The sequence below is a fragment of the Carcharhinus amblyrhynchos genome, chromosome 9 (genome assembly GCF_965287045.1).
Source record: "Carcharhinus amblyrhynchos chromosome 9, sCarAmb.v2.hapA, whole genome shotgun sequence".
Taxonomy (NCBI): Eukaryota; Metazoa; Chordata; class Chondrichthyes; order Carcharhiniformes; family Carcharhinidae; genus Carcharhinus; species Carcharhinus amblyrhynchos.
In genome coordinates, this window is record NC_137332.1 from 59,622,743 (window position 1) to 59,649,292 (window position 26,550).

At 43.1% G+C, this 26,550-nt stretch overlaps 1 protein-coding gene across 2 annotated transcripts in view; it reads left to right on the forward strand.

Moving 5' to 3' along the window:
• Positions 1 to 20,297: 20,297 nt before the first annotated feature.
• ndc1 (NDC1 transmembrane nucleoporin) overlaps positions 20,298 to 26,550 on the forward strand; it is a 28,898-nt gene continuing 22,645 nt past the window's right edge. For both annotated transcript variants that reach the window (XM_080195762.1, XM_080195763.1), the window contains exons 1-6: positions 20,298 to 20,408; positions 22,023 to 22,143; positions 22,234 to 22,335; positions 23,890 to 24,064; positions 24,193 to 24,328; positions 25,682 to 25,790. In XM_080195762.1, the coding sequence (XP_080051888.1) occupies positions 20,373 to 20,408; positions 22,023 to 22,143; positions 22,234 to 22,335; positions 23,890 to 24,064; positions 24,193 to 24,328; positions 25,682 to 25,790 (679 nt within the window). In that variant the 5' untranslated portion in view covers positions 20,298 to 20,372. The remainder of the gene's footprint in view (positions 20,409 to 22,022; positions 22,144 to 22,233; positions 22,336 to 23,889; positions 24,065 to 24,192; positions 24,329 to 25,681; positions 25,791 to 26,550) is intronic.

Sequence of the window (26,550 nt, forward strand, 5' to 3'; positions counted from 1 at the left end):
CTTACAAGGAACAGAGGTTTGCAAATAGCCTTGTGGGCCTGTCTTGCGTAACACTCACTTTCCTGTGATTTAGGATGTAGTAAGATACACATGACTGAAGTGAACTTATTCCTGTGTCCTATAAGGATTTTTTTTTTAAATATTATTTCTATTCATAAGTCTATGTGAAGGTCAAAGACTAAGGGCAGGACTTTCCCCTTGTGGCATTTAGTGTGGGTGCAGGCATGAGAAATTCTACCTGCCAGCAGCAACGACAGGCTTTCACACCATGTCATTCACTCCCCAATTTATTAATTATGCATACACAGGAAATATTGTGACTGGCTGGTGGGCAGCCTCTGATTCACCTGCCCTGCCATGTGTTCACCTCACTCCAGGTACTTACCCTGATGGAACAGAGAAGGTTAGTCATCTTTTTAGCTGCATCTGTGGACAGTCTTCTCAATGTTCACAGCCCAGCCCAGGACTGCTCCACTGAAGAAATGCCTTCCAAAGCAAGAAGATAGCAGCCACCAAATTTAGTGCTGACTGCTGGACACAGTCGATGGTGACAGGTGACCAGTCCGGCTTGGCAGGCAGTGGCAGTGGCAGTCAGTGCCAATGTGACACAGAAGAAGTCAGGCATCCAGTGCTGGAAGAAGATGAATAACCTTCTCTGTCCCATTGAGATAAGTCAATTATTATTTTCAACTGAAAATACTCGCAAGCCCACCACACATTTCCTGGCATCTCACACACTGCCAGCTGGAGGGACATCACCACTCACTCTCTCATACATACACTTCACATCTCCATCTGGTGTCATATCCTTTGCAGTCCTCATCCCGTCCATGGCTTCCCTTATTACCCACACACGTCAGGCATCCTTGTCATTTTCCCTGGCATACATCTTGCTCACGCTCTCTCCAACTGTTTTTAAGATCATGCAAAATCACAGAGAGAGGTTCCAGAGTGGGGTGGGCTGTCAGAACTCAAGATCCTTTCTCAGTTTGAAAAGTGAGCCACAGAGCTGGCCGGAGAAGATAAGAACCATGCCAGAAAGGTGAGGTCAGCGGCAAAAAACCCACATGAGGATCCTGCACCAGCTCATCCTTAAGACAAGCATACTCTTGAGTTCACTGTCCTGTTTTAGAGTCCCCAGCCATGCACTAATTACCCCCATTTTCTTTCATAGGAAACTCAGGTAAGCACGATAGTCCAAACAAGCCACATCCTTAGTTTGAAGCCGTTGACACATTGGATGTGGATCCTGACGGAACCACAGCAGAAGATCCGTCACAACGCTCACCACACCTATGCCAGCTCGGTGGGACTTAGTTCTAGAGAAGACTCAGAGTCACAATCTAGCAAGGATAGCACACAATCTGGCCCACAGCAGGCAGAGACACGCACATCTGAGGCTGCCAGAATCAGAGGGCTGTTGGAGGCCAGAACTCTGCTCAATCCAAGTCAGACAATGATCTCCTGAATTAGCTCCTCAGACAGTTGATGGAGCTGCAGAAACAATCATGGGAACATCAGGAAGGAATGTCAGCTGCACTCAGATTACCATAGTCAGTGGAGGAATCCATTTGTGTTCAGTCTGAGGTGATAGCACCAGCATATCAATGTACCAAGGTCTAAACTGGCAGGATGGCAGCTGCCATGGAGACTTTGGTCCAGGGCATTAGTCCTGCACTGGTACAGGAGCTGAACTCCATTGCTGTCATCGTTGGTGGCATCCATCAGAGGCTATGGGGGTTGGAGGTGAAACCTTCATCTCACTCCGGCTCCACCTTGTCCTCAAGGAGTCAGCTAAGGTCCCCCGGACACCCATACAAATGTGGATCAGCAGATGGACACCCCAAGGCCATGAACCAGGTGACTCCAGGAGTGTCCAGCTGATCTCAATGCCCATTTCGAGTGACCTCATTATCTCCAGCTTCACAGGCCAAGGAGGGTGCACCTGCCACACTTCAGGAGAACCAAAGCAGGCCTGGACCCTCAATGCCTCAGCCCTCCAGAAGATGCACGCCAAAGTGATCACATACAACAGGGCATAGCAGCCACCAATCATTCTCCACGTCCGGTCTGGATATTGGGCTGCACCGAGATGTAGTGGTAGGGTTAGGAAAGTTGGAAAGTTTTGGGAATGCTCCGGTGACATGGGTGTTCACAAGATGTATATAATATTCGCACATGTATGTAGAAACGCACACATTACAACAATTACACCTCCTCACATATGCTTTCTTTTTTACGATGAGCTGTGTTACTGTCAATCAGGTGTGATACCATGGTCCCTTCCTCTTACTTATCACAGATATCACTATCAAATGCCTCTCTACATACTGTGATTCCATATCACCAGTGTGTGGCCCTTTTCCAGATCAGCCTCGACATTGGTGATGCCTCAACCTTACTGTTAGGTGTGCTTGTGGGATAAACCTTGTTCACATGCTTTGTATGGTCACGTCATGTTTACTCTTGGATCTGTAGCTTTGAAGCAGAAATGTTCTCCTGTCTCATCTGCTTCCTTGAAAGGTGAAGGTGAAGGATACAAGGAGAGATGTGTTCATGCTTGGAGAGAGGTCACATATTGTGAAACCTCATGTGCTCTCTGTCTCATCGCAAGGTTTTCAAGCTTGTACTCAAGCTCATGTGCATTGCTGTCATCCAATTGCATTTTCAACTTTCAGAATTTGCACCTGCTAAGCTCACAATCAGTGAGAGCCCCTTGTCACCTCAAGGTGATAAAGCTCTGCCCCTCTTAGTCCTGGTGCTCAAACATATACCCTTAAGCATCTATTACTCTAAAGTTGTGTATTGTAGGTACATGGCTCTCATCAAAAGTAGAGGCCCAGTGCTGTGTGCCTGACACTTGGAGAAGTTAGTCAAGCTGGTTCCAAATGGTGATTTCTGGCAGACAATAGAGTCTTTGACAGTGCTCTGGAAGCACACATCATTGCTTTAGACAATGTTGAGGGGAGCAATGGGATAGAAGTGAGGATGAACTGAAGCTGGTGTGCTTGTTGGGTGCCCCTTTAATCAGCTCCTTCCCACCCTAGTGCATGCACCTGCCCTCCAATCTGCCCACAGAGCACTCACCAGCAGAGCTTCTTCTCAGTTTAATTTTGGACTGTACCATTGGTGCAAGTTGGAAGGTGGTGATGCAGATTTCTCACTGCCAGACCAGCTTGGATCCTTCCTGTGTGAAGATAAAAGCTCTTCTTAGCATCCTGGAGGAGATGAACATTCAGAGTTCCCTCCCTAGTTTTCTCAATACTCCCCGTATCCCTTAATCCCACTGGTTTTGAAGTGCATATCCGTTTATTAGCCCCTGAACACCTTGAAGTCAATGTGCCCATGTGCCCCTGTTTGGACTTTCCACTCTGCATCTTGAGGCCACTTACATAGTTGAACATATATTTACCCTCACACACCCTCACAACCCCTTTTCCCATCTGTAGGATGAAGATGCTCTCCTGAACTGAGTGTACCAGCTGTCTCCCATTATGATTTCAGAAACCCCACGCACCAAGGCGTGTGATGTTACAACCATGTGCTCTGTACACAACATGCTGAGCCTGACTCAGGCTTGTCTGACATGCCATCAGCCTCCTGGGACTGGGACAAGGAGAGACTTTGCATGCAAACAACATAAATTAAAGCGCTTCTTCACTCAATTCTCCTCCATTCTGGCCCCAAGCGGCTTATGTCAATCTGTAAATTCTCTCTCCCCATCCTGGTGCTGAGGACCCTCCACAAATTCATGTGTCTGAGGGCTAACTTACCCACTTTTAACCCCCAGTGGAGCCCTAACCCCACAGACTTGTCTTCTCCCTGAAGCCAGTTGCACTCCCACCCCAACCACATCCCCCCCACCCACCCCAGTACAACCTTAGTTCTCCAGCCTATTAAAAGCCACCCTCACCTTATCACTGGTCTGATGGGCAGAGTTTTGCTTGTGACAAACCCCTGGAAGCGATATGATGCTGCCTGCGAAACCTGGCACTGACTCCTTTGGGCGTTGCATGATGCAGGACAGGTAAACTAACCTTGAAGTGAGGAACAAAGCACAAGTCAACAGATACATATTGCTTATGTATCGTTGTGAAACATGTGATTCTAATTGCACATCAATGTGCCCTGATAATCTAGCGTGAACACAGTGAAAAGTCCGACAACACCAGGTTTTAGTCCAACCTATTTATTTGATAATATACTCACAAGCTTTCGGGTTAGTCCCTTCGTCAGGTGAATGGAGAGTTCTGGCCTCAGACAGAGCATATAAAGCACAGACAGTTTACAGATTACTGATTAGAATGCGAATCCTTACACCTAACCTGCTGTTCAAGACCTGAAGTGGCTGATAATGTGAGTGGAAGGAGCACTGATCACAGTTTAAAGAGATGTGTATTGTCTCCAGACAGTACAGTAAGTGAGGTTTTGCAAACCCAGGCAAGTCACGGGGGTTACAGATAGTGCGACATGAACCCAAGATCCCTGTTGAGACCGTCCTCATGTGTGCGGAACTTGGCTATCAGTCTCTGTTCAGCGACTCTGCGCTGTCGTGTGTCGTGAAGGCCGCCTTGGAGAATGCTTATCATGACAATCTAGCGTGAGACAATGATTCCAGCGAGGAGTCCTTATAGTGAGATGCAGCAGGAATCACAACCGCTCATTGATAGCTGGAGTGTAAAATCACAACCTGGTTTTACAACAATGCAAAACCGATGTTGACCCTTCTCATGATACTTTCCGCTCCCACCCACCATGACACCTGCTGCAAACAGAGGCTGAATGCCCTGGCCTAAGGGGAATTTTCTGGCCCTGTTTATCAGTGGGATCTTCCTGTCCTGCCCACATTAATGGGCTTTTGGCTGGTTCTCCATATCCGCTTCAGCAGGACAGAGTGTCATTACGTCAGGATCAAGAATTAAAAGTGTGCGAGAATAGAAAGAATCAGGAGATAGCAACTAGGTTATTTCAAGCTTAGCTTTGAAAATCTTGTTGACCATATAAGGAAGACTGGGAAGGGTTGGGGAAAAACAATTTCATATCTTAGAAACCCTGGGAAAGAATGAGTTAGAATTAGGAACAGTTCCTTAAATCTCAATTTCAACATAGGGAATCCACTAAAGTATGTACAAGTTTAACTGCAGTTCAATTCTCTGTACAAAGCTCATGTTGATAGTAATAGGCTGGAAAGAGAAATTGTACTTAAATAATATTGTGGTTGATTTTCATAGAACTTTAGGGGAGGGAGGTGGAACAAGATCATGTCTATCTGATAGAAGCAACTAATCTTCATTGTGAAGTCTTATTACCACACCATTCTGAGATGCTCGCACATTCAGATGGTTAAAGATGACCAAAGATTCGACAGTTAGACTATGGACACCAGCTTTTCCCAGAGTAAAAACACAGAGTATCAGCCATCAATCAATTATAGGGGTTTGTGGGGCTCCCTCTTCTTCTCAGCAAAATAACTTACAAACCTACTCCACCTGTTCCTGAGTTGCCCCCAGCTGGGCCCATAAAAACCATTTAGCAATTAATACCAATGGGCAGAATTTGGGCAAGCCCCAACAATGTACCTTAGGATGAATTTGGTGTTCCATTGGCATGATTGAACCCCACTTTCGTGGGTTAATGGGACTGCTGCTCAATTCCAGTGGGCTTCAATGCCACCCAGTTCAACGCTCCAATCAAGATAGCAGTGGCCCTGATGTCAGCATATACTAAGGCGGCCATTTCAATATTGTCCCCATCCAGCAATGAGGGGGGAAACCAGCCCCACTCTGATTGTACATAATTGACAAATTTTTTATAAGTCTGACTGGTGGAATATTTAAATTCAAGGAAGTATTTTCAGGGTATAACAAAGTACCCTGTTGTCAAATCACAAAGTTTATTTGGACAATTAACTTCAAAAGAACTAATGGGTTTGAAACTCCTGAGGGAGAAAAAAAATGAAATTCCAAGAAAAGGTGAAGATTGATTAGATTCTCAAAGTGGTGAGAAATTCAAAGAACCACAAAATTACCTATGTTAAAATTGTATTTTAGACGTATTTTGTTGATTTAAGAAGTTAGATGTAAAGATGCCTATATGTGATATTACTTACTGTGTATGTTCATCTTTTTATAAATTCACTTAATAATTTTAATCTAAACAATGCTTTCAACATTAGAATGAGTTCTTATGGAAATATGAAATAACTTAAGAACAGTTTCTAAACAGGCTTTAGTATTTATTTCCCATATATGTTACTAATAGTTTGCATTGGTTTTAGACAAAAGATAGACGTGCTTCAAAGAAATGAGTTGGGACTTAGCCATGCAAATCATGTAAAGGCCAAAATTGTCTGGGATGAGATCAGAGAAATGAGCCTTTGTCTTAGTCACAATGTTCTCACTTCTAAGGATTTGAGCTGTACTCCAAACAATCCCAGCAAGTGAGGCCAGGATATAGTCTGTGAGACAGGACTGACTGATACTTGTGTACAGAGGCAGTAACTACTAACTCATTCCCATATCTAAGTCAAAGGATTGATCTCACACTCCACCAAAGATAGCCCCAGTGAGAAGAAACATAGGAATATAGGAATTATGAGTAGAAGTAGGTAAATTCAGCCTTTCGAATCTGCTGTGCCATTCAATCAGATCATGGCTGATCTCTCCCTAGTCTTAAATCCACCTTCCCACCTGTTCCCCATATTCCTAATCCCTTTTTTTATTAGAAATATATCTATCTCCTTCCTGAAACCATTCAACAATTCAGGCTCCACCCCGCTATGGGGCAGCGAGTTCCACAAATTCACCACCCTCTGCGAGAAGTGGTTCCGCCTCATCTCAGTTTTAAATCTACCGCCTTGCAACCTATACCTGTGACCTCTGGTTCTAGATTGCCCCACAAGGGGAAATATTTGGCCTACATTTATTTTACCAATCCCTTTTAAAATTTTTCTTTTCCTCGATCAGCGAGTATAAGGCCAAACTGTTTAATCTTTCCCCATACATCAACCCTTTCATCCCCAGAATCAATCTGGTGAATATCCTCTGAACTGCCTCAAATGCCACTATATCCTTCCTCAAATAAGAAATCAAAACTGGACACAGTACTCCAGATGTGATCTCACCAGCACCCTATACAATTGCAACAACACTTCTCTACTTTTACACTGCAATCTCTTTGCAATGAATGCCAATATTCTGTTTGCCTTTTCTATTACACGCTGCACCAGTATACCACTTTTTGCAATTCATGAATGTAGACTCCCAGATCACTCTGCCTGGACATATGTTGAATCTGCTTTCCATTTAGGCAATAATTTGCCTTCCTAATTTATCTGCCAAAATAGATAACCTCACACTTATCCACATTAATCTCCATCTGCCACATTTTGGCTCATTCTCCTAGCCTATCTATATCCATTTGTAGAATCTTTATATCCTCTCCAATGCCTGGTTTCCCACATATTTTAGTATCATCTGCAAACTTTGCTATTTTATACTCTGTCCCTGTTTGAGATCAGAGCAGCAGCTCAGAATATTGGGGTGAAGTCCAGCGGGGATCAGGGGTGGGGATGTTCTTTTATCCAATGGATTCAAGTGTCCCCATTGTGAAGATAAATTGAGTTCTTTTACCTTGATTGCAGCCCATCTGAGAAGAAGATAAAAGCTCAATAGTCCTTCTCTCCACAGATGCTGCCTGACCTGCTGGGTTTTTCCAGCATTTTTTTTATTTCAAAAGTAATTCTGCAGGCAAAACTTGAGCAGAAAGCTACTGTGTTGTACGGGGGATTTTTGACTTAAATCCATTCACCAGGAACCTGGTGGGATCAGGTGAAATGTTGGTTTTACGTCCCATTCAATTTTATTCTCCATTGAAATCAAGGGAGTAACATCAGACAGAGTTTAAAAAATAGTATTCCACCCGACTGTTTGGGATTCCTGACAGCTCATTCATTTAAAGTTGCCCCATTTTCCTCCAGTCATCAGAATCATTTAAACTGGTGCTGGCCCTGCTCTACAACTTGCTCAGCTAATCAGAGTTTTATTATTTTATTTGATTTGTGTATTTTTTTTTAAACTGTTTTCTAATTGTTCAAAATCCAGATTGGCACACGTCACGCAAAAATCAAGGAAATAAACTTTTAGTTGACATTCAAGTTGTTTTATTGTTCAATTAAGTGTAAACTGAGAGAACAGAATCTGGCCAGCTTTGTGTCTTAATCTCCTTGATCGATTTGTGATTTAATCACACAGCACTAACTTCAGCATTCATGTTAACTTCCCTGTAACTGAACAGTACCTGATCTGTAACCTGCCTGAATTTTAATTCTGCATTGTCAGTTGTGTATTCAGCTATATGTTGCTAAATCCAAATTTATAAATGCAATGGTCAATGCCACTAATGAAATAACTATTGCATTTCACATTCAATGTATTCATTGGACTTTTTCCCAAAAACCTACATAAATCTTCTAAATTTTAATTGATGTTTATTGTTACACATGTGCCCAGGCCAAGTTGGATTAAATAATGTTAGCACGCTGAATGAATATAATTACATTGGCGTTTGGCCAACATTTCTACATGGTGACATCTTGACTTGCAGCCATCCATTTCTTCCCTTGAAAATATAATCCCAAAACCAGGGCACCCTCTAAAGGTTTATGTGCAGCATTACACTGAATTTGCTGAAATATTTCACCTCTTCATGATTCCTGTCATGTTTTGTAACAGGCTTTTGGGGCAGGTACAGAGCACACTTTTGGTTGGTGCAAAGCAATTCACATGCTGGACAGATGTCAGGACAGCTCAGGAACTGTGTGGAGGTTGTTTCCATTTGACCTTCACTTAATGGTGCAATGTTACCATGATGCAACGATTGCCATTTGAGAATTAAGTCAGCTTCTGGGGCAGCGTGAGCCAGTTATGCCTTTTATACTGCCAGCTCAGGGGAAATCACAGTGCCACATGAGCTGGCACTGAGATCTGCCTATCTGAATGTCAGTGGAGTTCTGAAAGTTAGTCCGCAGGAGCAATTCTCCCGCTAGCTCCTTGTGACGTTAAAAGGAAAAAAGCATGTCTAATTCAAAAGGTTGGGGAGAAGTGTACATTGCACCAGTTGCTGTAGTCAGTATGAAGTCCAGTGTTGGACTATTTACTGAAGACGATCTCATACATAATTCCAAAACTCAAGCTCATGTTGATGATGCAAAATGTGCGGTTTGTCTCCTGAACAGGATGTGGAGGTGGTCAGCTTCAATAAAGCCTTGTGACACTAACAGGAAACTGGTGGATGGTTGGCATTATACCTATTCTTAAGAACATAGATCACATCCAGGGGCCTGTAGACTGGTCAGCTGAACGTCCATGGTAGGAAAACTATTGGTATCCCTAATAAAGGAGAACATAGAAAAACATGTGGAAACCAAAAATATGATTTGAGTAAGTCAACATGGATTTTAAAAGGGTAAATATTACTTGAGCAACCTCATTCAGTTTTTTGAGGAGGTAACAGAGAGAAGATGAGGGTTATGTGATAGATAATAAACAATTTTCTAAACTGTCTTCAAAAGCTTAATGAATAAACTCAGAGCATATGGAGCTAGATTTTCACCTTCAAGGAAGGTAGTGGGAGTCGCAGAATGTTCTGGTTTGGTCCAACTACCCTGGGAGACAATGCTAGCAACGGCAGGTTTTGGAACTTAGAATGGGGAGGTGCAGGTGCTCACAGGAGTTAGACCTGTCACCTCAGTAAATAGTTTGGAAGCAGTCATAGGGGCTGCTGGGTGTGGAGGCAAGCTGTTTAACTGGCGTGTCTTGGTGCTATGGGACTTTGTCCCAATTATAATAAAAACTGAAACTGTCCCCATCCCTCAAACTCCCTTATGCCTACACACTCCCCATTCCCCACGTATGCCTCCTTTTGCATCCCACCCACTTACATGGCCGCTTATCCCTCCAAGCTAAGCTATGGCATTCCATGCTCACTCACCCACTATACATTCCATTTAGAAGCAATGAACTCTCATTTCAATAAGTTGTCTTAAAAAGCTTTTAAAGACACAGCCATTCATTCATCACTTTCCACTTGCTGAAAAAAACTCCTTTCACGACAGCCCATTAAAAATATCGATTGCAGAAACTGCAAGCACTTTAAACCTCTTTATTTGTGCAAGTAAATATTATGTAATTGTCAGAATAGGTCAGAGGTCCAGGGTTGTCAATAAAGCAATGTCTTCACTCAGATGCAGCTGTTTCAACACTTCAGACATGTCTTATAATGCATCATGAGACACTATTTTCTGATATTCCTCCTTTCCAATTATCAAGATGATGTCATGAAATTCTACTTCAGCAGAAAAATCGGGCAGTAGCAGACACACTGCACAATATCTCTTTACATTGATGCTACTCCCATTTTTCCTCTTCGCCCCTTCAATTACATTCTGTGTTCAGATCAGAGGGAACCGAGCACATTACAGTAATGCGCCAGGTAAATTTAGGCAATGAGAGCCAGCACTGATATATCATTCTGGCCATCCCAGCTGACAGTAGCACAATCAAGGATTGAACCTGGGACAATGTGGGAAAATAAGCAGAAATTGTAATGCTACAAGATTTAGTAGTTTCAGGAGGGGAGGTGAAAATAAATTAACCAACAAACTTGGCCTGAAGTAGTGAGTCCTGGGTTTCTATGAATTTATAATCCAATGTCTATATAATTAAAACCATAGAACTTTGCAGCTGGAAAGGAAACCGTTTGTCCCATTATTGTCTGTGCCAGCACTTTCCAAGAACAATTCAAAACTTTTCCCACTGATTCACTGTTTCCTCAAAGTCCCATGCCTTCCTCTGCTTCAAATGCTTATTAGATTATGGCTTTAAAAATGCAATGGTCCCTGCTTTAATCATGCTCAGTGACAATGCATCCTTTGTTTGCCAAACCTCTGCATAAAGAAATTTATTTCTCCTCAATTATAGTTTTAAATTAATGATGACTCCCAACCAGATGAAATGGTTTTTTTGTGCACACACTGTTGTGAGGTGTTCAGCCTAGTTTGATAAGTCTTATTAAGATGAGCATAGTCTTAGATAATTCAACCGTAAGTGTTACTGACTACTAGAAACTATACATATAGGTATAGTAAAGTCCCAAGACAGGAACTGTCTCCATGCTTGCTTCCACACAAGGCTCTGTCCAACACCATACTGACCCCTAAATGTGGTTCTCAAGATCTCTGCATTACTATTTAGGCAGTACTGTCCTCAGTCTCATGTTTACCTTTTATGTGCCAGACACTTAGACAATACCTTCTCCTAAGTCTTTATCTAACATATTTATCTCAGGTTAACCCATTTATTTACACCATTGCACTCATTCCCAAACCAGATGAAATTGCCTATATTTGTGCTTCTACACATAGCTCTGTCCAACAGTACACTGACATGTGGGTCATGTGCTCTCTTAAATCATTCTTTGGGCGATACTATACTCATGGTCCCAACTTAACCCTTTTTGTGCCAGATTCTTATACTACAGATGCTATCAAAATTAAAGTTGTAAATCTTGATTTGATCTTTTCTATGTTTCTACAAATATATAAAACAAAAAAGAGTGGCGAAAGTAAACATTGGTGCTTTAGGGGACGAGAAGGGAGATGTAATAACTGGAAATGAGAAAATGGCTGAGGCATTGAACAGGTATTTTGTGTCGGTCGTCACAGTGGAAGACACAAATAACATGCCAAAAATTGATGACAGGAAGGCTATGGCAGGTGAGAACCTAGAAACTATTATTATCACGAAAGAGATAATGTTGGGCAAGTTGATGGGCTAAAGGTAGACAAGTCTCCTGGTCATAATGGAATGCATCCCAGGGTTATAAAAGAGATGGTGGGAGAAATAACAAATGCACTAGTGGTAATTTACCAAAATTCTCTGGTCTCTGGGGTGGTTCCTGCAGATTGGAAAACAGCAAATGTGAAACCACTGTTTAAAAAAGGAGGTAGACAAAAGTCAGGTAACTATAGGCCAGTTAGCTTAACTTCTGTAGTAGGGAAATTGCTTGAATCTATCATCAAGGAAGAAATAGCGAGACATCTGAATATAAATTTTTCCATTGGTAAGGCATTGCATGGGTTCGTGAAGAGCAGGTCATGTTTGGCTGATTTGGTGGAATTCTTTGAGAACATTACATGTGCAGTGGACAATGGAAAACCTGTGGATGTGGTGTATCTGGATTTTCAGAAGACATTTGACAACGTGCCACACCAAAGACTGCTACATAAGATAAAGGTGAACAATGTTACAGATAATGTATTAGCATGGATAGAGGATTGGTTAACTAACAGAAAGCAAAGAATGGGGGTAGATGGGTGTTTTTCTGGTTGGCGATCAGTGACTAGTGGTGTGCCTCAGGGATCAATGTTGGGACCACAATTGTTTATGATTTACTTAGATGATTTGGTGTTGGAGACCAAGTGTAGTGTGTCAAAATTCACAGATGACACTAAGATGGGTGGAAGAGCAAAGTGTGCAGAGGACGCTGAAAGCCTGCAAAGGGGTATACATAATCCAAGTGAGTAGGCAAGGGTCTGGCAGATGGAGTACAATGTTGGCAAATGTGAGGTCATCCATTTTGGTAGGAATAACAACAAAATGGACTATTATTTAAATGGTAAAAAATTGCAGCATGCTGCTGTGCAGAGGGACCTGGGTGTCATTATGCAGGAATCTCAAGGAGTTGGTCTGCAGATGCAGCAGTTAATTAAGAAGGCAAATAGAATTTTGTCCTTCATTGCTAGAGGGATGGAGTTTAAAAACAGTGAGATTATGTTGCAGCTGTATAAGGTATTGGTGAGGCCACAGCTGGAGTACTGTGTACAGTTTTGGTCTCCTTACTTCAGAAAGGACATACTGGCACTGGAGGGGGTGCAGAGGAGATTCACTAGGTTGATTGTGGAGGGTTGGCTTATGAGGAGAGACTGAGTAGACTGGGCCTATACTCATTGGAATTCAGAAGAATGAGGGGATATCTTATAGAAACTATAAGATTATGAAGGGAATAGAGAAGATAGAAGCAGGGAAGTTGTTTCCACTGGCGGGTGAAACTAGAAAAAGGAGGCATAGCTTCAAAATAAGGGGAAGCAGATTTAGGCCGGACTTGAGGAGGAACTTCTTCACACAAAGGATTGTGAATCTGTGGAATTTCCTGCCCAGTGAAACAGTTGAGGCTACCTCATTGAATATTTTTCAGACAAGGATAGATAAATGTTTGAACAGTCAAGGATTTAAGGGTTATGGTGAGCAGGCTGATAAGCGGAGCTGAGTCCTCAAAAATATCAACCATGATCTTATTGAATGGCAGAGTAGGCTCGAGGGTCAGATGGCCTACTCCGGCTCCTAGTTCTTATATGTTCTTTTAGTTTTCTCTGATCCGGTGGAAATAGTCCCTCCTCATCGCAAAAGTTTCTCATCTTCAGCATCATCCTGATGAATTCACACTGTGCTGTCTCCAATATTGTTGTTTCTACAGGGGCCTCAAACATGCATATTGTTCCCAATTCAGGCTTAAACAAAACTTTCATATGCATATACATACTTAGAGCTTGAATTAATGCTAGGAACTATGATATTGTTGCCATTACAGAGACATGATTAAGGGAAGGACAGGATTGGCAGCTTAACATTCCAGGATACAAATGTTTCAGGTGGGGTAGAGGGGGATGTAAAAGGGGTGGGGGAGTTGCACTCCTGGTATCGAGAGTATCACAGCTGTATTGTGGGAGGACATCTCGGAGTGCTCATACAGCGAGGCAATATGAGTAGAGTTCAGGAATAGGAAGGATGTAGTCACAATGTTGTGGGTTTACTATAGGCCACACAACTGTCAACAGGAGATAGAGAAACAGATACGTAGACAGATTTTGGCAAGGTGTAAAAGTTACAGGGTTGTTGTGGAGGGAGATTTTAACTTTCCCCATATTGACTGGGACTCAATTAGTGCTAGGGGCATGGATGGGGCAGAGTTTGTAAGGAGCATTCAGGAGGGCTTCTTGAAACAGTATGTAGATAGACCAACTAGGGAAGGGGCCATACTGGACCTGAATGAGCCTGGCCAGGTGATCAGTGTTTCAATGGGGGAGCAGTTCGGGAACAGTGACCACAATTCAGAAAACTTTAAGGTACTGATGGATAAAGACAAATGTAGTTCTCAAGTTATTCTCAAAGTAATTTGAGTAATTCTCAAATTATTAGGGGGCATAGGTTTAAGTTGCGCGGGGCAAGTTTTAAAAGAGATTTTTTTACACAGAGAGTGGTGGGTGCCTGGAACTTATTGCCGGGGGAGGTAGTGGAAGTGGATACTTAATGACTTTTAAGGGGCATCTTGACAAGTGCATGAATGAGATGCAATTAGAGGGATATGGTCCCCAGAAGCATAGGGGATTTTAGTTATTTCAGGCAGCATGGTCAGTGCAGGCTTGGAGGGCCGAAGGGCCTATTCCTGTGCTGTAATATTCTTTGTTCTTTGTTAAGGTGCTAAATTTAGGAAAGGCTAATTACAAATATATTAGGCAGGAACTGAAGAATGTAGATTGGGGACAGATGTTTGAGGGCAATTCAACATCTGGCATGTGGGAGGCTTTCAAATGTAAATTGATAGGAATTCAAGACCAGCACATTCCTGTGAGGATGAAGGATAAGTATGGCAAATTTTGGGAATCTTGGATAACAAGAGATATTGTGAGCCTAGTCAAAGAGACAAAGGAAGCATTTGTCAAAACTAGGAGGCTGGGAACACACGAAGCAAGTGTGGAATACAAGGAAAGTAGAAAGAAACTTAAGCAAAGAGTAAGGAGGGCTAAAAGGGGTCACAAAAAAGTATTGGCCAGCAGGGTTAAGGAAAATCCCAAGGCTTATTGTACATATATATATAAAGAGCCAGCGGGTATCCAGGGAGAGCATTGGCCCACTCAAGGACGGGGAGCCAGAAGAAATGAGCGAGTATTAAATGAGTACTTTGAATCAGCATTCACCAAAGAGAAGGAATTGGTGGGTGATGAGTCTGGGAAAGGGTGTGTAGATAGCTTGAATCGTGTTGAGATCAAAAAGGAGGAGTTATTGGGATTCTTGAGAAACATTAAGGTAGACAAGTCCCCAGGGCCTAATGGGATATACTCCAGAATACTGAGAGAGGCAAGGGAGGAAATTGCTGGGGCCTTAAGAGAAATCTTTGTATCCTCATTGGCTACAGGGAAGGTCCCAGAGGATTGTAGAGTAGCCAATGTTGTTCCTTTGTTTAAGAAGAGTAGCAAGAATAATCCAGGTAATTACAGGCTGGTGAGTGTTACATCAGTGGTATGGAAATTATTGGAGAGGATACTTTGAGACAAGATTTACTCCCACTTGGAAATAAGTGGATGTATTAGTGAGAGGCAACATGGTTTTGTGAAGGGGAGGTCGTGTCTCACAGCTTGATCAAGTATTTCAAAGAAATGACGAAGATGGTTGATGAGGGTAGGGCAGTGGATGTTGTCTACATGGACTTCAGTAAGGCCTTTGACAAGATCCCTCATGGAAGACTGGTAAAGAAGGTGAAGTCGCTTGGTATTAGAGGTGAGCTGGCAAGGTGAGTACAGAACTGGCTCGGTAATAGAAGACAGAGAGTAGCAGTGGAAGGCCGCATTTCTGAATGGAGGACTGTGACAAGTAGCGTTCCTCAGGGATCCGTGCGGGGACCTTTGCTGTTTGTAATATATATAAATGATTTGCAGGAAAATGTAACTGGAATGATTAGTACGTTTGCGGACAACACAAAGGTTGGTGGATTTGCGGAAAGCGATGAGGACCATCAGAGGGTACAGCAGGATATAGATCGGTTAGACTCTTGGGCAGAGAGATGGCAGATGGAGTTTAATCTGGACAAATGTGAGGTAATGCATTTTGGAAGGTCTAATACAGATAGGAAATATACAGCAAATATCAGAACCCTTAGAATATTGATAAGCAGAGGGATCTGGGTGTACAGGTACACAGGTCACTGAAAGTGGCAAAGCAGGTGGAGAAGTTAGTCAAGAAGGCATACTACATGCTTGCCTTCATTGGTCAGGGCATTGAGTTTAAAAATTGGCAAGTTATGTTGCAGCTTTATAGAACCTTAGTTAGGCCGCACTTGGAATATAGAACATAGAACATTACAGCACAGAACAGGCCCTTCGGCCCACAATGTTGCGCCGACCAGTTAAAAAGCAATGACCCTCTAACCTAAATCAAACCCTTTCCATCCATAAACCTATCCACGGATCTCTTAAATGCCCCCAAACTAGGCGCATTTACAACTGCAGCAGGCAGGGCATTCCAATCCCTCACCACCCTCTGGGTAAAGAACCTACCCCTGACATCCGTCCTATAACTACCACCCCTTAATTTAAAGTTATGCCCCCTCGTGCTAGTTTTCTCCATCCGAGGAAAAAGGCTATCACTGTCCACCCTATCTAAACCTCTAATCATCTTATATGTTTCAATAAGGTCCCCTCTTAGCCGCCTTCTTTCTAACGAAAACAACCTCAAATCCCTCAGTCTCTCCTCATAGGACCTCCCCTCCATACCAGGCAACATCCTGGTAAACCTCCTCTGCACCCTCTCCAAAGCCTCCACATCCTTCCTATAATGTGGGGACCAGAACTGTACACAATACTCCAAGTGCGGCCGCACCAGAGTCTTGTACAGTTGCAACATGACGCTGCGGCTCCTAAATTCAATCCCCCTACCAATCAACGCCAAGACACCGTATGCCTTCCTAACAACCCTATCTACTTGATTCCCAACTTTCAGGGATCTATGTACACATACTCCTAGATCCCTCTGTTCATCCACACTATTCAGAGTCCTACCGTTAGCCCTATACTCCACACATCTGTTATTCCTGCCAAAGTGAATTACCTCACACTTTTCCACATTAAACTCCATCCGCCACCTCTCGGCCCAGCTCTGCAACTTGTCCAAGTCCCCCTGTAAACTAAGACACCCTTCCTCACTATCTACCACACCTCCAACTTTGGTGTCATCAGCAAATTTACTAATCCACCCAACTATACCCTCATCCAGATCATTTATAAAAATTACAAACAGCAGTGGCCCCAAAACAGATCCCTGAAGCACACCACTCGTAACTGAACTCCATGACGAGTACTTACCATCAACCACCACCCTCTGTCTCCTATCCGCCAGCCAATTCCTGATCCAATTACCTAAATCATCCTCAATCCCATACATCTGCATTTTCTGCAGAAGCCTTCCATGGTGAACCTTATCAAACGCCTTACTAAAGTCCATATATACCACGTCAACTTGGAATATAGTGTTCATCTTTGGTTGTCACACTACCAGAAGGATGTGGAGGCTTTGGGGAGGGTACAGAAAAGATTTATCAGGATGTTGCCTCGTATGGAGGGCATTAGCTATGAGACGAGGTTGGAAAAACTTGGCTTGTTCTCACTAGAACATCAGAGGTTGCGGGGTGACCTGATACAAGTCTACAAGATTATGATGGGCATGGACAAAATAGATAGTCAGAAGCTTTTTCCCAGGGTGGAAGAGTCAATTACAAGGGGACATAGATTTAAGATGCGAGGGGCAAAGTTTAAAGGAGATGTACAAGGCAAGTTTTTGACACAGAGGGTGGTGGGGGTCTGTAACTTGCTGCCAGAAGAGATAGTGGAAGAAGATATGATAGTGATTTTTAAGGGGCATCTTGACAAATACATGAATAGAATGGGGATAGAGGGATATGGTCCCCAGAAGGATAGGGGATTTTAGTTCAGTCAGGCAGTATGGTTGGTGAAGGCTTGTAGTGCCAAAGGGCCTACTCCTGTGCTGTAATTTTCTTTCTTTATAATGTAACCAAAATACTTGTAACAAAGAAATTACAGGACTCTCACCTTTTCTCCTTAACAGAAACATAAAATGTTTATGCAATATTCTTAGTCTAACAATTCATTTATTGTCAGTATCAATGAGCAGGAAAGTACACAATGAGGTTAAAACTTTTTGAATTTTCCATCCTTACAGGGCACATTCTTTGCCAACTTTTTCCACAGTTGCTGATTTTATAATTTGGAGTGTAAATGAAATTCACAAATGCCACTCTTCCAGATCACTAATCCAGAATGAATAATTACAGTAAGAACAATGTTTTTATCTGTTCAGTGAAACATGTGATTTTAATTATTTGTTTACACTTTTACCACTGATTTATGTACATTTTATCTTTTCACTGCTGTTGCCTTTTTTTTCCTTTCTCCTTTCATATGATTTATGACTCCCAGATTGTGCATTTCCTGTACATTACACATTTCTTGTCATGACTTGTTGGCTGCTCTCTCTGTATATTTTCATGTTTAAGTTAGAAGCGTGAACACACTAACAAAAAAAAGATGGAAACAATTAAGAGATATAAAGGACAACTACAAGTGCTGGAAATCAGAAATAAAACAGAAATTGCTGGAACTACACAGTATGTCTGCCTGCACCTGAAACTAGAAAATGTATTATTGTCAGGTGGAGACTCGTCATCAGAATGGAAATTGTTCATCAAAACTGACATGGTGTATAGGAGAGATCAAAGTAAAGAAGGGATGGGAAAGAATAGACAGTAAGAACATAAGAACTAGGAGCAAGAGTAGGCCATCTGGCCCCTCAGGCCTGCTCTGTCATTCAATAAGATCATGGCTGATCTTTTCATGGACTCAGCTCCGCTTACCTGCCCGCTCACAATAATCCTTAATTCCTTTGCTGTTCAAAAAAATTATCCTTGCCTTGAAAACATTCAATGAGGTAGCCTCAGCTGCTTCATTGGGCAGGGAATTCCACAGATTCACAACCCTTTGTGTGAAGAAGTTTCTCCTCAACTCAGTCCTAAATCTGCTCCCCCTTATTTTGAGGCCATGCCCCTTAGTTCTAGTTTCACCCGCCATTGGAAACAACTTCCCTGCTTCTATATTATCTATTCCCTTCATAATCGTATATGTTTCTATAAGATCTCCCCTCATTCTATTGAATTCCATGATCTCGCCCCAGTCTACTTAGTCTCTCAGTCTCTCACAATGGTCACAGAAATACTGTTACCAAGAGATCGATTCTTTAATAGTTTGTAAACTTTTTTAAGCTAATAAGAGATGAAGTGGGTTAAATGTAATGCAATGTCATTCAGGCTGTGAAAATATTAATACTTATCTAGTACTTTCCCTGTTGTTTTGTGATTCATGTGCCTATATGAAAAGCTATGTAAATATGCAATGTAATTATTTTCTGCATTGGTGATTTGTAATTTTGTTTCTCCTGCAATCTCTGCTTCTGCTCTTTGATTCACTGCTGTGTTGTTATTTCTGTATTTCTCTGATGTATGCTTGTTCCACAACAACAAAATAATTTGTCCCTGAAACGTAAATATAGTAAGATTAGAAAAGTGCATTCCCTGTAAACACAAACTAACCAGGTATGAAGGTTATTGTCTGAAACATTATCTATGTTTCTCTCTCCACAGGTGTGGCCTGATCTGAGTATTCCCAGCAGTTTCTGTTTTTATTTTAGGAATTTTTGTTTATTCATTCATGGGGATGTGGCTTGTCCAGCATTTATTGTGCACCCCTAATTGTCTTTCCCTAAGTTTGTATGATTTTGTTTATTTGGTTGGACACAAAAAGAGTTCCCTAATTGTCCTTGAGAATGTGATGTTGAGCTGCCTTCTTGAACTGTTGCAAATCATGTGGTGTAGCTATACCCACAATGCTGTTAGAGGGATAGTTCCAGGGTTTTGGCGTAACCACAATGAAGGAATGGTATATGTATAATCGTTTCCATTATCATGAAAGAAAAAAACTAGATATTTTGCAAAGCCTCCAATGTTGTTTCACAGAAGCCTTGATAAGACAAAACTTGTAACCAAGCCCAGTAGTAGGGTGACTTAAAACCTGCTTTAAAATAATTTAAGTTTGTCAACTTAATTTTGATGAATGTTTTCTTTTCACGTTTATTATCTAACTATTCCTGCTTGTCTTATAACAAACTGTGTGACTAGTTGTTTAATAAGTGTGTTGTGATTAAAGTTCTATGTCTATTTTTGACAGATGGCATTGAGAGGCCAGCCTGAGGAATCAGGTCTGCCCTGAAGGGGGCGCCAGTGACTGCCAGTATGAAATATGGCGCCTCGCCGACCAAATGGTCACAGTGGGATGTATCACGGCTGACGCTGAAAGAGTGCGCCGGCGCAGAGAGCGGGGTCTCGGAGGGGAGGGGGGGTTTGAATCGGAAAGCGCGGGAGCGGCCTGGGCCGGCGAGGCCTGGAGAGCCTGAGAGAGTGGGCCGGGGGCAGACATGGAGCAGCCCCCAGGCTTCTGGTTCATCCGTAAGGTCAGAGAGAGAGAGAGAGGGGGCAGGCGGCAGAGCTGATCTGGGCTCTGCTGGGCCATGAGGTCTTTATTACAGCCCCTGTGCTGCTGTTGTGGGCCGCCTTGGCTTATATTTAATTTATTGTCAATGTATTGGGATATAGGAAAAAGTATCGTTCCTTGTGCGCTATACAGACAAAGCACAGCGTTTTAGAGTACATAGGGGAGAAGAAACGGAGAGCGTGCAGGATATAGTGTTAGACTAAAGGCCAAGCCGCGGCTCTGATCATTCTCCCATGCAACATGGATGGGGAGATGCCGGTATTGGACTGGGGCAAACACAATAAGAAGTCTCACAACACCAGGTTAAAGTCCAACAGGTTTATTTGATAACAAACGCCGCTAACTTTTGGAGCTGCTCCTTTGTCCGGTGAGTGGTCTAACGGAGGAGCAGCGCTCCGAAGCTAGTGGAGTTTTTATCAAACTGTTGGACTTTAACCTGGTGTTGTGAGACTTCTTACTGTATTTAAAAACTAGCAGTGGAGGGCTGGTGGCCTGACTGGTGCTGTGGCTGTGATGTCCCTCATGGCCCAGTAGTGTTTGGCACACTGTCTCCAGTGCCACATGAGAGATGGTTTACTTTTGTGGGGCACTTGATGCTGATTGGAATCTTTGGGACTAAATCTCAGCTCGTATCTAAGGGTGTTTTTTTTGTTGGGAGTGGGTAGGTGTCGCTGATGGGGGTAAGAACTTGTACTATTGCAAGTTGAGTCAACTTTCCAAATCAACTTCCACACCAGCCCAGTGAAGGTTGAATCGATATTGCTGGGAGCTCAACACAATGTCAACAGCACTAGATTAAATTAAGTGATCTTTGTCCACTTCTGTAATCCTTTGACAAAAAGATTGCATTTTGAAAGGAAGATGTGACTTTCATGACCACTGGCTGTTGATTGCTTTGGGACACTGAAGTACTTTTAAGAGTGTGGTTTGGATGACCCTGTTTTTCTGGGGATTGCTCACAATGAAGTACTGTGTCCTACTCCCTGGGTGCACAATGTTTCCAGAAGAGTCCCATTTTAACTGGGATAGTGTATTGTCTGTGAGCTAGATCCTGGGTCAGGTAATGCTAAGTGTTAGTGTATTGAATGGAAGTGCGTTAGTGTCTGCCTCTGTAACTAGGCAGTTAGGGCTCAGTCCCTCTGACATGCACTGTCCTCTCAATGCTGAGTAAGGCTAAGCCCAAATATGGCTTTGTTTCCAAGTTAATCAATGCTATGTTCCCAGTCTCTGCGCGTCCTTGGATTTGTTTTGGAAAATATGGTCAATCTCCTCCAGGGTACTTTCTGTGAAAACCTAGCTTTCAACTGAGTTTTTGGTTACCTGCCCTATTATGTGGCATTTTGTCAAAATGCGTTTGATAATATTTCTGCAAAGGGCTTTGAAGCATTTTACTACATTAATGCTACTTTATGTATATTATTGCAAACCTCATGATCTCACTGAAAATAATTTGGAAGACTTTGTTTAATTCTGAAATGCAGTGCAAAGAATAACTGAAATCATATGTTAGTTTTTCATTTCTGTGTAATGTTCCCCTTTGTATTAATTCCTGTTTTGCCACCTTGTTTTCTAGGTGTTCAGCTGGCGAGCAGCAGCTGCAATTGCTTGGTCTGTCCTGTTGTTGCCCATCTCCACAGCTGTGTTTGTACTGTTGAGTAGACTGAATGTGTTCCATCCTATCCATTGGATTTCAGGTATTGTGCCCATAATCGCAATGCAAAAAGGAAACAATTCCCTTTGAGTGAATTGGTTGGTGAAGTCTGTGTCTTCTCTCCGTTTTTCAGATTCATGGAATCACCTGAACAGTTCCTATATAATCTTTGCAGTTCTGGTGCTATGTGGAGTCATAGTGACTATTGGCATCTTCAATATGGAATTTTACGCAGGTATCAGAATTTTATTCCCTATACATGTCTGGTGGTTGAAACTAATCTGATCATGTCTTCCTCTTGGTTGCTTTTCATTTTTACACAACTCATGCTTTTGTGTGACACAGTTCTAAACATTTGAAGTATTAAAATTGTGTGATTACCTTTGTGGCCCTTACGGCATGAAGGATGTTAAATTGATGCTTTTCAAAAACACTTAATTATAAAATGGAAAATCTGTACCATTGTGAGGAAAAGCAGGGATTTGCCATTGCCGTGTCTTTGTCTTTTAGACATTGACTGACCTATGCATTTCTATCATTTCCTGATTACAAATAATTGCTAGCTTTCTGCCATTTTCTTGCAAAATTGGAAAATTGCATGTAAAATTCCTGTAAAGGCTGATTAGCTAGTATAAGTTTGCAGTTTATGGAACAACAAGTTACATTTGGTTTGTGCTGTGACATGAAAAACCAAGGTATTCCATTCATCTGTCCATTGGAAAATAAATGCCAAGTTAGGGAGGGTGACTGAAAACCTGGTTGAAGAGAGTTTTGAGTTGGCATTTGAAGGATAGGCTAGTGGAGATAATTTGGAGGGAATTTCAAATATAGGATCCAGGCAATTGAAAACATGGGAGTGTTGTGGCTGCAGTGTGTACAGTGTACGGGGGGGTGGTGGGGTTGTGGCTGCAGTGTGTGCAGGGTACGGGGGGGTGGTGGGGTTGTGGCTGCAGTGTGTGCAGGGTACGGGGGGGTGGTGGGGTTGTGGCTGCAGTGTGTGCAGGGTACGGGGGGGGGGGGTGGGGTTGTGGCTGCAGTGTGTGCAGGGTACGGGGGGGTGGTGGGGTTGTGGCTGCAGTGTGTGCAGGGTACGGGGGGGTGGTGGGGTTGTGGCTGCAGTGTGTGCAGGGTACGGGGGGGTGGTGGGGTTGTGGCTGCAGTGTGTGCAGGGTACGGGGGGGTGGTGGGGTTGTGGCTGCAGTGTGTGCAGGGTACGGGGGGGTGGTGGGGTTGTGGCTGCAGTGTGTGCAGGGTAGGGGGGGTGGTGGGGTTGTAGCTGCAGTGTGTGCAGGGTACGGGGGGGTGGTGGGGTTGTGGCTGCAGTGTGTGCAGGGTACGGGGGGGTGGTGGGGTTGTGGCTGCAGTGTGTGCAGGGTACGGGGGGGTGGTGGGGTTGTGGCTGCAGTGTGTGCAGTGTCCAAATGAGCTGATTTAGGAGGAGTGCCATTAATGTCTCCCCTAAAGTTTTCCTGTTATATTGGGAATCTTAAAATCTTTTCACAAACTTTATAGCAAGTTTTCAAGTTATGTGGCTGCAGCTTACTGGGAACGTTGTTCATGTCTAACAAAGGCATGTTTAAGGATATCAGTGATGAAGGCACATTTAAGAGTGGAGGTGGACAATTTTGCATAGATTGAATGAGATGTTTTGGTCAGATAAGGCTCAAGAAATGTGATCTGTTTTCCACGTATTTAGCCCCTCACTCTGCCTCCCTGTCGGTAAGTTAATAGCCTCCTACCAAGGTCTGGTACTGTGTACGAAAAAGTAATACTTTCTCCTTTTCTGCAGTGGAGCCTTCCATCCCATGCAGTCGGATTGCACTCATAGGGAATGTCTTCCACCCTCATCGGTTTCTCCATTCAGTGGTGCATGCAGTAGTGGGGATGCTGATGGCATGGTGTGCAGCAGTAATTGCTGGGGGGCGTTATCAGTTGATCAGCGTACCCTGTTCATCCCAGGACAGGTGAGCATGCAATAAAGTGGTGAAGTATTTTATAAAATATTCTTGAGTGGTGTTTCTGTGTAACCCCATCTGTCCTCCCCCATCTTTATTTGTTGCCAGCAAACCATTTTCTGTTCTTGTCATTGCAGCTCAGCGTCCAGCAGCCACATGTGCCTGAATGAGTTTCACGTTTTCTTACTGATGGAAGGAGCCTTTATAGGATATAGTTATAGTCTTCTGTATTTTGTTAACAACTTTCATTATTTGTCTTTCCCAATTCTGCAGGTAATATTAATTTTAATTTCTACTTTTAGATTAGTAGTTTGAACTTTCTTAAAGTAACTTTAATTGCATTCAAAATGCAAACGAAAACTCGTGATCTGCTTTGTTCTTCTGCCTTTTAAAACTTAAGCTTATTGCCATCTAGTCTTAGAATCTCTACAGGGCAGAAAGAGGCCATTTGGCCCATCAATTCTGCACCAGCTGTCTGACAGTGTCTTACCCAGGGTCTCTTCCCTGCCCTAAACCCGTAAACCCCACACATTTACCATGGCTAACCCATCTAACCTACACATCTTGGGGCACAAAGCGCTGCTCCTTTGTCCAGTGAGTGGTCTAACGAAGGAGCAGCGCTCCGAAGCTAGTGGAGTTTTTATCAAACTGTTAGACTTTAACCTGGTGATGTGAGACTTCTTACTGTATTTAAAAACTAGCAGTGGAGGGCTGGTGGCCTGACTGGTGCTGTGGCTGTGATGTCCCTCATGACCTAGTAGTATTTGGCACACTGTCTCCAGTGCCACATGGGAGATGGTTTACTTTTGTGGGGCACTTGATGTTGATTGGAATCTTTGGGACTAAATCTCAGCTCGTATCTAAGGGTGTTTTTTTTTGGGAGTGGGTAGGTGTCGCTGATGGGGGTAAGAACTTGTACTATTGCAAGTTGAGTCAACTTTCCAAATCGACTTCCACACCAGCCCAGTGAAGGTTGAATCGATATTGCTGGGAGCTCAACACAATGTCAACAGCCATCCCACTCCCTATCATTCTGGTGTGCTCCATGTGCCTACCCAATAAGCACTTGAAAGTTCCTTCTTATGGAAATAAGATGTAGAAATGGGACGAAATGCAAATTGCTGGGAATGCTGGAAAATCTCAGCAGGTCTGATGGCATCTGTGGAGGAAAAACATTTTGAGTCTGGATGACACAAAGGGAATGTAAATTCTGGTGATCATGGCTGAGATATGTGCTGGTATTGGCACATTAACCTGGTGTTGTGAGACTTCTTAAAGTCTACAACAGGTTTATTTGGAATCACGATTTTTCGGAGGGCTGCTCCTTCGTTAGGTGAGACTGATATTGGCACAGTAACAGATCAGAACGTGTTAATAGCAGAACAAAGGTAAGCGATGGGTCAGAGGGCAACCTGAAACATGCAACAGATGACCCTAGATGGAGTGGTAGTGCCCCTGTCCCCGTGCCCCATCACTATATTTAAATATCCTGCTGTGGTTTCCCAGGCTGCCACTCCGATCCAGTCTGAGAAGATGTTCTGCATCTTTGGGATAGTGCCTAAAGTGAAAGTCGACGCACTTGTAAGAGGGAAAAGTTGGGAAATAATTATTCTGTTTCTTTTTCAGCAATTTAAGTACCCACGCTTCAAAGGAAATCTGTCTTTGGTCATCAAGTATAGTGCAGTGCAGTCTCTGTATTTTCTCAGGAACTACTGCATCCTTTACTACTTTCTAGGTAATCATTTCATTTTTCAAGCTAGGTGCCAGCTTGTGAGTTGCTGATTGGGTAAAGTTTGAAAAGAATTGTATCTCCCTCTAATTGGCTCTGTTCAGTTTTTTATTTCTTTCCATGTGTTCGTCGTACGCTGTGATTTTGTTGCTATTTCTGTGTGTCTCACATGCACTGCGGCAGTTTTTATTTCATTTAATGCCCCATTTGAGTTAAGAAATTGGCCAATGGAAAACCTAGGATGAAGTGATTGCTGGTTTCCTGCACCTGCCGCTGCTGTGGCCCATACTTTTTTTTTGCGGGGGGAGATGTCCTGGCAGTCAGATCCTCCATTGGAAACAGATAGGATCTCTCACATAAAGAAGAGCTTGTGCTGAAGCAGATAATTGGCTCAGAAGAATAAGGACTGGGAGTGGAGTTGAACTTAGAATCATAGAATCCTACAGTGCAGAAGGCCATTTGGCCCATTGAGACTTCCCCGACCATAGTCCCACCTAGGCCCTATCTCTATAATCCCATGCATTGCCCTAGCTAGTCCCCCTGGCACTAAGGGACAATTTAGCATGGCCAGTCTTTGGGAGGAAATGGGAGCACCCATTTCCTGCATTGAAGAAACCCATGCAGACATGGGGAGAATATGCAAACTCCACATGGTGACCCAAGGCAGGAATTGAACCCCGGTCCCTAGCACTGTGAGGCAGCTGTGGTACCCACTGTGCCACCATGAGCCTCCACCATACATGAGCAGAAGTCAGGAAAGACAGAA